Below are 14,977 nucleotides of genomic sequence, written 5' to 3'. Positions count from 1 at the left end.
CGTTTGATGTCGTACTAACGTTCGTTTTCGGCCTTGGCAATATTTGATTTGATAATAGTGTTCGAGTTAGTATTACTAGGTTTCGTACAATGGTTAGGTTTTGTATTTTCGTTCGGTCTTAATAGTGTTTGGTGTGGTATTCGTGTTCCGTTTGAGTAAGACTAAGTGTTATTTAACGTTCGGTTTTAGTAGTATTCGGTTTAGTTATAACGTTCGTTTTGCACTAGTATACGATTAATCTATAAAGTTCGTTCTCTCACTAGTGTTTTGGTCTCGCGCTATCGTTCGATATAGTATCGGTGTTCGGTATTAACTGTGATCGTCCTCCTATGGACCTTACCTGTTAATGACCGTTCGGTTACGTTTTAGTGATTGGTTTTATCTGAGTATTCGGTCTAAGTTCTTAGTTTTCGGTTTAAGTTTTATGTGTTCGATCTAAGCTAATAGTGTCAGTTGTTCTAGCTTTTGACTCTTCAATTGTTTTAGGATAGTATTCGAGTATTGCTTGTTAAAGGACCGTTCGGTCATGACTACGTGTTGTGAGTGTGTTCCCGTTCGGTCATATTCCTTGGTTATGTTGAGTTTTTCGTTCGATCGTACTAAGAGGTTGTATGTTGTCTATTAGGTTCTTTTCTATGAAATGTTATTCGGTCTTTACTGTTGATTTCATTGTTTGGTTTGGTTTAATTATTAGAGTTGTGTTGATATATCTTGTATGAGCTATTGTATTAGAATTCAAATAAAGTATGATGTTTAAAATGGTATGAAAAGAGAATTCCAAGGAGAAATGTCTCAGTGATTGGATAAGCAAGAGTGGTGGTATAGTATGAATATGGATAGCGAAATCTACGACGTTCATCCTGACATTCTGGTGATTACCAAGTCTCAAGTAGAGATGGGTAAGCCATGTCGTGAGAATAGCAGGAGGCCCTAGCCGAGGAGGGGGTCCTACGGTGAGTGATAACGGGTTAACCTTGTGTGGCAGCTGATGAGTTTCCAGTTACTACACCCACGAGTGCACAAACGACCAAAGCTACATATTCATACTAGTCCGGACGGTCGGTTGAAGTGGTCTGTCAATATGTGTTATATGTTTTTCTACTTGTGTTTAATTGTTTTATCTGTTCGGTGTGTTTTGAATTGTATGTTTATATGATTTTTTTATTACATTAGCTTACCCTTACTTTCTGTTTTGTTATGTTGCGTTCGGTATTTTTCTTTTGTGCAATGATCATCCGGTGGATGTGGGCAGAGGATTGTGAAGTTTTGGTTGTGCTTATAGTTTTGGTCGTTAGGCGTTCTCTGTAAAGTTTTAATTAGTAGATGACTGATCTATTGTATCATTTTATGTGATAACTCTATTATATAGTTATACTATATTTTTGGGATGTTACAATTTACATCAAAATTGGCTAATTATGGAAGTTTGTGTATTGTCATAATTTTCAAAAATATTTGGATACTAATAAAAAAATTTGGGACTATATAAAATATCACCCAATCACATTGAAAATACATAAGATAATATTAGGGTTTAAGTGAAGCACCACTTATAACCTTAAGCCTCTTAAAATGATAAATTGTAATTTAAAACATAGATAATTATGTTGTTAAAAACTTAAAGTTAATTAGTAAATAAAAGATAACATTAGTTTTTTTAGTACTCCTTATCTTAATAAATCTAAAGAAACATGATTGTTGCTAAATAATAACCATATGTCAATAAATATGAAAGAAATACCAAGTAATGAAACCTTTAAATACTCTGATTTGAAACAAGCTAAACTTTGAACTAAAACAGCACCATATAACAATTTACAATAATATAAAAGATGAAAGTTACGATAACAGTGAAGTGATAATAGTAACAATAAAATAATAGAACGATGATGACAAAAACCATGAAAAATAAGAAAATAAATACGATGTAGCAGAGATTCCGAAGGATTTTAGTTTTGGATATTGACTAAACATGAAAAGTATCAGAGGTCACTGAGGTCCATCCATTCCTTATTTCACTGCACACTCCCTTCCGTACGCACCGACGTCGTTTTGCATACCCTAACCCCGATTCCCTTCTCGAAAAGCTGGTGCTTCCCCTTCTCTAGTATTGAACGTATCCACATTCCCAATTTCACTCACTTCTCCTTTTCTTCCACTGTTCTTAGTTAAACTATGTCGGGCAGAAACCGCGGGCAACCCCTTCCTCCTCCGCATGCCGCGGGGCTATCGCCGCCAATTCACGACCACCCGGTGTTCGGCGCTCGGGCCCATCACCATCTGGTGGGACCCATTGTCCCCGCCCATCCCCACCCCGCGCTTCTGGAAGACTTCCGGGACTCGCAGCTAGGGCTGGGCCCACGCGGGCCCATTCCGCTTCATCCGGCGGCGATCATCGAGGAGCGTCTCGCGGTCCAGCACCAGGACATTCAGGGCCTTCTGGGCGACAACCAGAGACTCGCCGCCACCCATGTGGCCCTTAAGCAGGAGCTAGAGGCAGCCCAACACGAGCTCCAGCGCGTGGCGCACTTCCGAGACTCGCTCCGGGCAGACACAGAGGCCCGCATGAGGGAGCTCTACGACAAGTCGGCCCAGCTCGAGGCCGAACTCCGGGGCACCGAGGCCAACCGGGCCGAGCTCCTCCAGGTCCACGCCGACATCAAGGAGCTCACAGCCGTCCGTCAGGATCTGTCCGGGCAGGTGCAGGCCATGACGCAGGACTTGGCCCGCATGACTGCCGATGCCAAACGGCTGCCGGCGCTCAGGGCCGATGTGGAGGCCATGAAACAGGAGTTGCAATGTGCAAGGTAGTGGCTTTGTCTCAATCTGGTGCAATATTGTGAATTGTGCTTTATTTGTGATCAAGGTTTTAAATTACGCATAGGAAACCTTGGCCGTGGTTATTTTCTAAAGAATTGTGTTATTTTTTGCGTAAAATTGTCCAACAATTTCCTTACAGTAGTGATAGAGAATATTAAAAATGATAAAAACATATAAAAGTAGGAGAGGAGATGAATGAGGCGATGGACAGGTAGGTGGGTATAAAACAACTAGTTGTTGTTGCATGAATAACACAACTCTGATTTTGAATTATGTAGCTATTCATTAGAGTTTGCAGTAAAATCTGAATCCTTTATGTGGCAGTTGACAATATATACACTGAAGGAATTTTATGAAATGCATATTTCTTATGACTATAGAATATGGGTTGAATGGTGAATATAGACTTGGTGGCTTTAAAGAGGGGTACTGGGATGCTAAGCTGATGTTAATGTTGTTGGTATTCTTTTAAATTGTCTATTGCCTTTAGGGCTGCCATTGAGTATGAGAAGAAGGGATTCGCAGAAAACTATGAGCATGGTCAAGTGATGGAGAAGAAGTTGGTTTCAATGGCTCGGGAGATGGAGAAGCTTCGTGCGGAAATTGCTAATGCAGAAAAAAGAGCACGGGCTGCTGCAGCGGCCGGGAATCCAGGTATGCGTCCTTTTTTTGTGATGTAGTCTTGATGAGTTAACTAACTGCAATTTGTGACATAAAATGGTATTGGGTCTAGTTCCATTTTTGTGACACTTGTGTTTTCTTGTCTCAAGATATCATTGTTTTGGCCTACTAATGCTCTTCTTTGTTTGCTGTCCTTTGCTTTGATTTTGTAGGCCCAGGGTATAATGCAAATTATGGCAATGTTGATGGTGGATACGCTGGAAATCCTTACCCTGGAATTTATGGCATGAACCCAGTAAGTTTTGTTGCATCTCAAATTTGTCTTAACTGAGTGGATCAGTCTGAATTAAAAGGGGTTTTCATATCTGTGTTTTCTTGGGAAACCTGTATGTTGTTTGTTTGGTACTTAAGTTGGACCGTTTCAATGGACATTCATCAGTGAAACCTCGAATAAGTTGATTCTTACTCACATGTAGAGGTGGTACCCATTATCATTGAATATTATGATATTTTCATTAGGTCTGTAGTTATCAGTACAGTACAGTGGAGTTGGAGGGGCTAACGTCAAAAGTGCTATTGCAGGATGGGATCTTATGATCCTTGTTATGATTACACAATTTATATTATGTCGTACCCTTTGTGAATTCTGGACCTTGGTGGTATGAGTAGGATCTTCATTTTTACTGCTTTGCTCATCTCAGATCCGGTCATGAACCTAGGTGAATACAAATAGCACCTCAAATTATTCTTATGTCCTGCAACAGCAGTTCAACATATTTAAGAATGGTATGACAAAACTGATTAATTTTCCAGAATCTACAATAATGCCATGAGAACTGTATTTGTCTCTTTTGTATTCTCGTCCTGAGAGAATTACCTTGAATTTGAAGGGATGGAACTGTTGAGTCAGGAGAGGAGGGAAGGGAGAGTTAGTTGGGGACAGGTAGAGTAGTTAGTTAGAAGAATTAGTAATAAATAAATAGGGAGAATAAGGCTTTCATAGCACCAAAAGCTTTGTAAGCAAGTGGAAACCATTGGAGGAAAAGTCTTTGCCTTTGTTTTGTTCAATATCATTCAATCACGAAAAAAATAGTTTTTCTTTTCTTAATCACAACTGTGTTCCCAACACTCATGACCACCTGATCTAATCAGCATATTGCTATATTTGATCTATTATTTTAGTCATTACAGAATTGCCAATTGGTTATCTTTGTGTGACCACTATGTTTTATAGCTTGTGCTGGTATTTGAACCGTTGTTGAAAATGTAGTAATTAAATTTATATTTGAGTAAAATTGTAAGAAATCAAGATATAAAAAGTTGTAAATTAATATAGACAATTATATAATATTTTTTATTGAATGAAAGTAATAATAGTTGTCTAATTTATACTTTTTGTGTAATCTTTAAAAATAATTTATACTTATGTGTAATCCTTAAATGTAGTCTATACCAATGTGTAATCCTTAAATATGGTTTATACATGTGTAATTCTTAATTATAATTTATACTAATTATGTGTAATCCTTAAATATAATACTTAGATATATTTTCTAATTTATCTTAACAAAAGAATTAAATAAACTAAAAAATATAGTATTTTTAAAATTTGAAAAATGAAAAAATACTGGTTTTCTGCACAGGTTTAGATTGCTTTCGTCACTTCATTACTAGTTCTCACTGATTTTCATATGATCTGGTTTTGGCAGTAAATATACTGATCACTAGACTGGTTTTCACTTGAATGAATTGGCTAGTCCGGTTTAGTCTTTAAGCCAGTGGGTGATGAAGTTGTATTGTATAGCTTGCAAATTGTTTGGTTTGTTTATTGCCCTAAATGTATTTGATTGTATGTATATATTATATTGTATATGGTGGGAATTATTGTTTGGAGTATGTTTATTTAATAGTCTTTTACAACCTTTCCATTGATTTGGATATTGTTCTTTGCTAAAACTGGCAAATTTCAGGTACAGTCTGGAGGGGAGAATTTCCCTCAGTATGGACCAGGGCCTGGGGCTTGGGGTGCATATGACATGCAGCGCGGTCAAGGACACAGATAGATTCCTGTTAAGCAATCATATAACTGGTATCTTGGGTTGCAACTTTCTAGATGATTGGTTGATTCATCTACTAATGAATGTCCTGGGAAATTGTCTTTTAGGAGGTCTTTGAAGTTGTACTTTAAAAAGCTCACATGTAGGTTGATGATGTCGTAGATGATGGTTGTCTATGGTGTCAAATAAGGGACATTTTGTTTTGTTATCTCGTTTTTGCTGTGTGGCTTTCATGTTAATCTTGGTTCTTTAAATTATGTCTTTTTGCATGGTTTCTTTAATTTCTATCTGTTATACTTATTTGGAGGTTGCTCTTTGTCAAAAGTATGCAACTATCATTGGATTTTATGTAAATATTAGCAAATTGTTAGCCATCATTGCCTCCTAGGGCAAGGAAAAGATAAGTTGTTTTTCTATCCCTTCTTTTCACTTAATGTGCTTTGTAGTTAGTGATTTGAATTTGCTCAAGGAGTCAAGGTATGCGATCTCTGTTGGAGCTGTTAAGTATCAACTTCTCTGTAATCATCACCAGCACAGAAGCAAACTATAGTTGCCGTGTAATAGGCTTTCTAGAAAAGAAAATGAAATATCTGATGGACCTCTTTGCTAGATCGTGCCTTCACATACAAATGAGGATTCTATCTTTGTACATTTCTATTCTTTGTAACTATATGATATATATAAACTAGAGTCTTAGAAAAGCTTCTTTAACACTTGCTTTGACTTGAAAAATCAAGAATTATTTTATTGATATCAATCACAAATTACATTTTCATCATCTCTATTTCTAATAGCCAAAACCTTTTGAAAAAAGGAAATATAAATATGCTGAAATAAATGGAAAGGTTATGAAGATATTTTTTCCTATTTACTATGTAAATATTGATAATATTTTTTATCCTAATAATATGATATTTACAACACTTTATTTAGTCTTTCAAGAAGAATTTGAAGATATTTTCTCTTTCATTCATTTTTCTCCTATATTTATCTCCCCCTTCCCTCTCCCTCATCGTAACTTACTCAAATGCAGTGAGCATTTATCTTTCCCTCCGTGAAAAGTAGGATGACTTGTATATCCCTATTATATTGTCATTCCTATGACATTTTCTTGCATTAATCCATATGTTTGGCTACAGGATTTCTATTAATCATTATGTCCATATAATACTGTCTCCAAGCAAACATTCTAGTCCTTTCATAGCATTCATTCCCGAGTACAGTGTATATGAGGAAAAATAACGAAATGAAGGTTTTTTATGCTAATACTAGGGGGAAAGAGGCACTCCATGCCTACATGTATTTAAAAGAAAATAAATAATAATAGAAGTTAAATAATAGAAGTGGGTAGTTTCCAGAACACAGTTAGAAGTGAGTGTGGGTACAAGGATAAGATTGAGATTTATTTTGGAAGTTTTTGGGGTAACATAAGGTTAAAATAGAGAACAAAATCTATAAACAACAACCCCATATCCCTTATATATATATATATATATATATATATATATATATATATATATAGAGAGAGAGAGAGAGAGAGAGAGAGAGAGAGAGAGAGAGAGAGAGAGAGAGTTATAGATTAAAAAGATCTGTGTATTGGATGACATTCTAGCTTTTACCGTCTCTCTTCCTCCAGTGGCAATGCTTAAAGTAAAACATTGCTTCCATTTTTTATTAATGAAATCAAAGCAAATTGAAACAAGATGTAACTCTACTTTTGTCCACCATCAATTTAACATTTAGGGCCCATGACTTGTCACATCTTTTGGTTTCAAATATTTTGTTTCATTTATTGATTAATATTTTAAATGTACTTGAATAATTTTTAATGGAAGATTGATATGATCTTTTGTCTATCTTTAATGAAAAAAGAATCAGTTTGTACAAGTTATAAGAAAATTGAAGAAAATGATAATCCAAAGAATATTTTTCGTCTGATTTTTCTAGCCATTTTAAGTTCACATGGAATTTTACATCACTCTATATGTTTTCATACATCTTAGCAAAATGGTATAATACTTAGTTAAAACTGCATGTACCTTATCAGTAGGTGTTAATGTACTAGCTCATCACTGGGGTGATGTTATACTTATCATACGTTTCCTTATCCATAAAATGTCCTCTTTTTCTATTGAAAACAGAATTGCTTATTCTATTTGTTTACATATGAACATCTGGTGAAAGGAAAAGTGTCACAGATTATGGTACTGCTTTGGTGCCATGTTCAGGAGAGAAAAACCTAGAAGGAGTATAATGCATTGTGTGTGTTGGGTATACACGAGTATTCTTAATTATAATAATGAACATATACAATAATAAGGAATAAAATCAATCTTGAATAGTGGGAAATATTTGGAAGAATACCATGTCATATCATATCACCCTATTTAATATAAGAAAACTATAACATATCATACCACCCTATTTAATATAAGAATACTATATCATATGATATCTTGTATTATTGGAATGCAGTGATTTGCATTATAAAGTATATTAAAGTTGCACATAGAAAAGGTTTGTTATATGGTTACAATAATCACACTGTTGCTGTGGTAATAGATGCAAATTGGGCTTATAAGGATAATGTATCATATCATATCTGTTAGGAACCCATAATTGAAAAGAGAAAGAAGAGTAATATTTTTTATTGAAAAGACTGAAAAGAACACAAAATAGGAGAGCACTCTCTCCTCCAATGGTTTCCCCTTCACAAAGAGCTAAAGCTCAATCTATAAAATTATCATCCTCCCCTCAAGGAACTGATTGGTCTAATTATATAGACCAATTCCCAACTGACTGCACTATCTCCACTTATTTTTCCATCCCTTCCTTTATTCACTGCTTCCTTTATTCTTATATTTTCTGATAACCTTTTCTACCTCTTCCTTTTATTTTTCCTTCTACCATAAACCTTCCATATCCTATCAATATCTCCTTCTATTATTGTAATGCAGTGATTTGCATTATGAAGTATATTAAAGTTGCGCATAGAAAAGGTTTGTTATGTGGTTACAATAATCACACTCTTGCTGTGGTAATAGATGGAAATTGGGTTGTATCTCCTAAGGAGATATTGTGTCTTTATTGGGAACAACTTGATCAAGTGGAAAAGCAATAAGCAGATTGTAGTAGCAAGATATAGTGTAGAAGTAGGATATAGAGCTATGACCTCTGCCACCACACTTATTTGGCTCAATCAGTTGCTTAAAGAATTGATATTTGGAGAGTTCATGCAAACGAATCTTATTTGTAATAACCAAGCTGCCCTACATATTTTGTCAAGTCCAGTATTTTATGAGAGGACTAAATATATTGTGGTAGATTGTCATTTTATCCAAGAAAATATTGTATCCAGAGGCATCACCACACTAAATTATTGTGGGGTCTAAGAATTGATTATACTAGTAACAAGCTTCGTTCATATGATTTATGTGTCTACATGAGGAGGAGTATTAAGTGTAACTAAATATATGTGCCTTGGCCCATCTTTTTGTATCTTCTTTGTATTTGAGACACTTCTATGCAGGCTCCTATGTTGTAATACGCGTAGAGAGATTATTTTTGTCTCTTCACCATATATCTCAAACAAATCACATATTTATATACTCTCATTAACGTCATCAAAATGGAATAGTTGACAGAAAGTGTTGTCATTTTGTTGATATGGGTCTCGCTGTTCTCAGCCAAGCTTCCTTACCTCTGAAGTACTGGGATCACGCTTTCATCACTGAAGTTTTCCATTAATAGATTACTGTTTGCATTTTTGAACTTTTCTGTATCTTATTCACATCTTTTTCAGACTTCACCTCTTTATGGATTTTAAAGGGCTTTTTGATGTGCATGTTTTACTTTACTCTGGTCACACACTTCGTACAAGCTGGCTTTTCATTCTCAAGAATGTATCATTGTTGTGTATTCAACATTTCAAAAGGTTTAGAAGTGTTTGTCTCATTCTGGCAGGATATACATATCTAAAGATGTGCTTTTCAATGAAAACAGGTTTCCATATCCTGAACTTTTCACACCTGCTTTACAACCACCTACTTCTTCCCGGTTATTTCATCTATTATTCCTACTATTTCATCTACTCAACTACCTACGGCTACTGCACCTTCTTCATTGCATTCTACTGCACCTTGATCTAGTAATCTTTGTCACTACATCCTCTTCTAGAGTCTCCCCTCTGTTGTCTAATCCCTTCACTGTTTCTCACACTGAAATTTCTCCTCCTTCTAGACCTTTCAATACCAACCCTAGGCAAACCAGATCAAAATCTGGTATAGTGAAATCTTATATTCGTCCTACTCTTCTTGCTGCTGATATTGCACCTAAAACCATCAAACAAGCTTTTTGTTATCCACATTTGTTCTCTGCTATGAAAGAAGAATTTCTTGCTTTACAATGCAATAAAGCCAGGACTCTTGTTCCTGTTCCTCCACATAGAACTGCCATAGGATGCAAATGGGTTTTTAGAGTTAAAGAAAATTCATATGGTACTTTACAAAGATATATATCATGGTTGTTTGCTGAGGGTTTCAATCAGCAACCTGGGTTTGATTTTAGTAAGACTTTTTCACCCTCTGTGAAGCCTGTCTCTATTTGGAAGCCTGTCTCTATTTGGATCATTCTTATATTAGTGGTCTATTTTTCAATCATATAACTGACTTTTCTGTTTTTCCTTCGTAATTGTTGCAATTGTCTAATTTATATACAGGTTTCTGTAAGAGAGAATTGCATCTCTTTTTTCTGTATGTACGCATTCATTTAGTATCAGCTTTTCACTCAATAAAGAGAGATCACTCAGGTTCCTTTTATCATATTTATTCTCAAGTCAGTTTTTGAGACAATCTCATGACAAAAGAAGGAAAATATTTCTCCTCAAGCACAACTCTTCCTTTGTTCCTCATTTTATTTTTTAACTGGTTCTACTGAGTAGAGACCCGTAGACTCATTTTCCTCGGTTCCTTGTGTTGTTTAGCAAGGAAGTGAAATGCCATTTTGTCCAGTACCATCCTCTTACTAAAGTATTGTGGTATAGGTTTGACAGATCATTTTTGAGCTTGCTACAGCTATGATTCTAGTTTAACTGGATCCCTATTTTCTCCAATAAAATTTATTTTTCCATTGAAATTTTGACAGAGTAATGGCCAAGCAATCGAAGATAAACCTTAATCCTCATTATTCATTCTATCTAATAAAGTCTGAAATATTCAGCACATTGTACAAAATAAAAAGAAGAAAATAAAGAGGATTACAGCCTGTCTAGCACAATAACAGAATGCTAGAAATATCTACCAAAATCTACCACAGTAACAGAAAGCAAATAAACATAACAAAACAGGGGTAGAAACGATATTTCTCACACCCTCCCTCAAGATGGGTGGTGAATGTTTAGCAATCCCATCTTGGATAAATTGATGTTGAAAGGTCCAGGATAAAGTGACTTAGTAAACATATCTGCCAATTGATGCTTCGAAGGAACATGAGAAAGAACAATGAGCCCATCAAGAACCTTAGCACGAATAAGATGACAATCCACTTCAATATGTTTGGTGCGTTCATGAAAGGATGGATTCTTAGCCAGTTGAATGGCAGACTGATTATCACAAAATGTAGGAAAAGGAATTGGAATTTTAAGGCATAAATCATCAGCAACATACTTCAACCATTGCAATTCACAAGCAACAGAGGCTAAAGCTCTATATTCAGCTTCAGTAGAGCTCCTGGACACGGTGAATTGCTTCTTTGATTTCCAAGAGATAAGACAATTCCCATAGAATACACAATAACCAGTGATGGATTTTCTAGAGATGCAACAAGTAGCCCAATCGAAGTCAGAAAAAGCTTGAAGTCTGTGAGGATTGCTGGAAGGATAAAAGAGGCCTAATCCAGGACAACCTTTGAGGTATTTCAAAATCCTGAAAACAGCATTGAGATGAGAGGATCTGGGCTTGGACATGAACTGACTAACTTGCTGAACAACAAAAGAAATATCAGGCCGTGTGTTTGTTAGATACTGTAGTTTGCCAATTAATCTCCTATAAGAAGTAGGATCTGAAAGAAGATCACCATCATCATCATTTAGCTTATCGGTAGGATTTGAAGGAGAAGGTGCTGGTTTACATCCAGTGAGACCAAATTCAGCTAAAATTTCTAAGCAATATTTTCGTTGATTCAAGACAAGACCCTGTTGTGATCTAGCAACTTCAAAACCAAGGAAATACTTGAGATTTCCCAAGTCTTTGATGCGGAATTCTTGATGTAAAAATTTCTTAACAGCAACAATATCATCCATGCTATCACCAGTTAGAACGATATCATCCACATATATTAGAAGAGCAGTAAAAGAGGTAGCAGACTGTCGAAGAAATAATGAATGATCAGCTGTACTCTGAGAAAATCCATAAGAAAGTAAGGCAGCTGTGAGCTTAGCATTCCATTGTCGAGAAGCTTGGCGAAGACCATAGAGAGACTTGTGCAATTTACAAACCAAATGAGGTTCGGGAAGAATCAAGCCCAGCGGAGGTTTCATATAAACCTCTTCATCCAAATCACCATGCAAAAAGGCATTATCAACGTCAAGCTGGTGTAAAAACCAGTTATGAGAAACAGCAATGGAAAGGAGAAATCTGACAGTTGTAAGCTTCACAACAGGGGAAAAAGTATCAAAGAAATCCATGCCTTCAGTTTGTGCCCTTTGGCAACTAAGCGTGCCTTATATCTTTCTATAACCCCAGCTGCATTCAATTTAGTCTTGTAGACCCATTTGCAACCAACAACTCTTTTCTTTGGTGGTAATCGGACCAATGACCAAGTTCTATTCCTCTCAAGAGCCTTAATTTTCGCAAGCATGGCCTGCTGCCAATGAGCATGTTGACAAGCCTCTTTAAAAGAAGATGGCTCAATGAAGGCAGATAAAGACATGCAAAAAACAGTGTGAGAGTTAGAACATTTGGAATATGACAAGTATGATTGTAAAGGATAAGCTGTGGAGCTAGAAGTAGGAGCAAAAGAAACAGTGGAACAATCATAATCAGACAAATAAGCAGGTGGCTTCCTAATTCTAGTTGAAAGTCTACCAGGTGGATCAACAGGTTGTACAATATCAGTAGAATCATTATGAAATTGCATAACTGGTTCAACAACATTATGATCATTATTACTAGAGATAACATCCGAAATAATACGAAAATCATTAAAGTGTGAACCAGGTATATCAAAAGCAATCAAAGAATCAAATGATTGTTGGGATGCAGCAGTACCAGTGTGATGATGATGAGAAACAGAATATGGAAAATGAGACTCATAAAAAATGACATTACGAGAGAGCAAAAGCTGATGTGTAGTCATATCATATAACAGAAAACCTTTGACCCCTGATTTGAAACCAAGAAAAATACACTTAGAAGCTCTTTTGTCTAATTTGGTTCTGCCAGAAGTAATAGTGTTTGCAAAGGCTAGACAACCAAAGACTCTAAGCGTTTTAAAATCAGGAGTTTTGCTAAAACAATTTCATAAGGAGATTGGTTTTTGAGAAATGGAGTTGGGAGCCTGTTTATGAGATGTACAACATGTCTTATAGCAAAAGACCAAAAAACAGAGGGAAGATGTGATTGGAAAAGTAAGGCGCGAGCTACATTCAAAATATGTTGATGTTTGCGCTCAACTATTCCATTTTGCTGGGGTGATTCAATGCATGATGTTTCATGAAAAATGCCTTTAGAAGAGAAGAAATTAGTTAAGAAAAACTCCTTGCCATTGTCAGATCTTAGTCTTTTAAGTTTAGTGTCAAATTGATTTTCAATGAGATGTATGAAATTGGGAAGAACAATTTGGACCTCAGCTTTTGATTTTAAAAGATAAACCCATGTGAATCTACTGAAATCATCAACAAGTGTTAAAAAATATTTATGACCATCAATAGAAACAGTGCTTAAGGGTCCCCATATGTCAGCATGCAACAACTCAAAAAATTGAGAACTCTTGGAGGTGCTAAGAGAAAAAGGTAATTTCTTATGTTTGGCAAAATGACAAGTGTCGCAAGGAGTACAATTCTTGTATATAATATCAGCATGTTGAGAAGATAACAATTGTAAAATGGAATTTGAAGTATGGCCTAGTCTATGGTGCCAAAGTGCACTGGTATTGACTGCATTTACAACGAAAGCATTTGATTTATTGATAACATCAGTTTGGAAAGGTAAATTGCAACGCATAGCATTTGATTCTGCAAGACAATACAAGCCATTAATCTTCCTAGCTGCTCCAATCATCTTGAAGTGAGATTTCTGGAAAAGAAGACAGTGAGAATCACAGAATACTGCCATACAGTCAATAGTGGAAACAAGTTTGGAAATAGAAATGAGATGAGCAGAAAAGTCAGGAACAAAAAGAACATCAAGAAGAAATAAGTCACCTATGTGAATATTCCCAGAGAAATTGGCAGTGACAGTAGTGTGATTAGGCAATTTAATGTGTATGGGTGTTATGGCATGAAGGTTATGAAATAAGGATTTGGTGGGACAAATATGATCTGTGGCACCATTATCAAATATCCATGGAATAAAATCAGAAGATATACCTGAGTGTTTAACAGAGGCTTGATTCACTGAGGAAGAGTGATCCTTACTCTGTTGAAGCAAAGCCAAAATTGCTTGATACTGGTCTTTAGAGAAAGTGAATTGGTCATTGGGAGGACTACCATCCAAATCAAGGTGCTGTAGAGAGGCAGCTGAATCTACTTCAACCAAACTGGCAGAAGCTTTGGTGTTGGGCTTGTTCTTTTTATAACCAGCAGGAAAACCAATGCGAAAATAACAGGTTTCAATGGTGTGATTGGTCTTCTTGCATTTTTCACAGAATTTGTTGTTCTTGAAATTGTTCTTACTAGCATTGAAAGGGACTTTGTTGGAAGAGTTGAACCGTGGTTGAGCATTCGAAACTGCAGTGAAGGCCAAAGAATCGGAAACAGGATGTTTAGGATTGGTGCCAATGAACTCACGTTCATGCTGAAGAACCATAGAAAAAGTTTTGACAATGGAAGGCATGGGATCCATTATCATGATTTGAGAACGAACTTGGGCATAGCTCTCATTGAGACCACGGAGAAATCGAATCACATAATCATCCTCTCTTTCTTTTTGAAGTTTCGCAAGAAGTCCACAAGCACAGGGAGTTAAGCAATTGCAGCTGAGAACACATCTATAGAGCTCCAACTCTTTCCATAGGATTTTCAATCTCGTATAATACTCAGAAACAGGTAAATCACCTTGATGACAAGCAAGAATCTGATCCTGAAGATCAGAAACCCTAAATTTATCAGCATGGGAGAATCGATCCTTGAGATCTCTCCAAATCTCTGATGCTGTATCCATCCACATCACCGATTGCTTGATCGAAGAAGTCATGGATCGTGTGAGCCGGGACATCACCATTCGATTTGAGCGACGCCAAGCTTCGTGAAGTGGATCTGAGAG

General features: G+C 36.2%; 1 protein-coding gene across 7 annotated transcripts in view; it reads left to right on the top strand.

Moving 5' to 3' along the window:
* Window positions 1-1,958: 1,958 nt before the first annotated feature.
* LOC108333892 (protein FLX-like 1) overlaps window positions 1,959-14,977 on the top strand; it is a 27,407-nt gene continuing 14,388 nt past the window's right edge. For 4 of the 7 annotated variants that reach the window (XR_008246258.1, XR_001832621.2, XM_017569386.2 and 1 more), the window contains exons 1-4: window positions 1,959-2,807; window positions 3,311-3,474; window positions 3,654-3,736; window positions 5,412-5,530. Coding sequence is in view for 3 of the 7 variants with exons in the window: in XM_017569386.2 (XP_017424875.1) it covers window positions 2,176-2,807; window positions 3,311-3,474; window positions 3,654-3,736; window positions 5,412-5,504 (972 nt within the window). In the remaining 4 variants the exon portion in view is untranslated. The remainder of the gene's footprint in view (window positions 2,808-3,310; window positions 3,475-3,653; window positions 3,737-5,411; window positions 5,531-14,977) is intronic. The other 3 variants (XR_008246260.1, XR_008246259.1, XM_052871210.1) reach the window with 1 other exon arrangement.

Source organism: Vigna angularis, chromosome 11 (genome assembly GCF_016808095.1).
Source record: "Vigna angularis cultivar LongXiaoDou No.4 chromosome 11, ASM1680809v1, whole genome shotgun sequence".
Taxonomy (NCBI): domain Eukaryota; kingdom Viridiplantae; phylum Streptophyta; class Magnoliopsida; order Fabales; family Fabaceae; genus Vigna; species Vigna angularis.
This window is presented reverse-complemented; position numbering and strand designations above follow the sequence as displayed.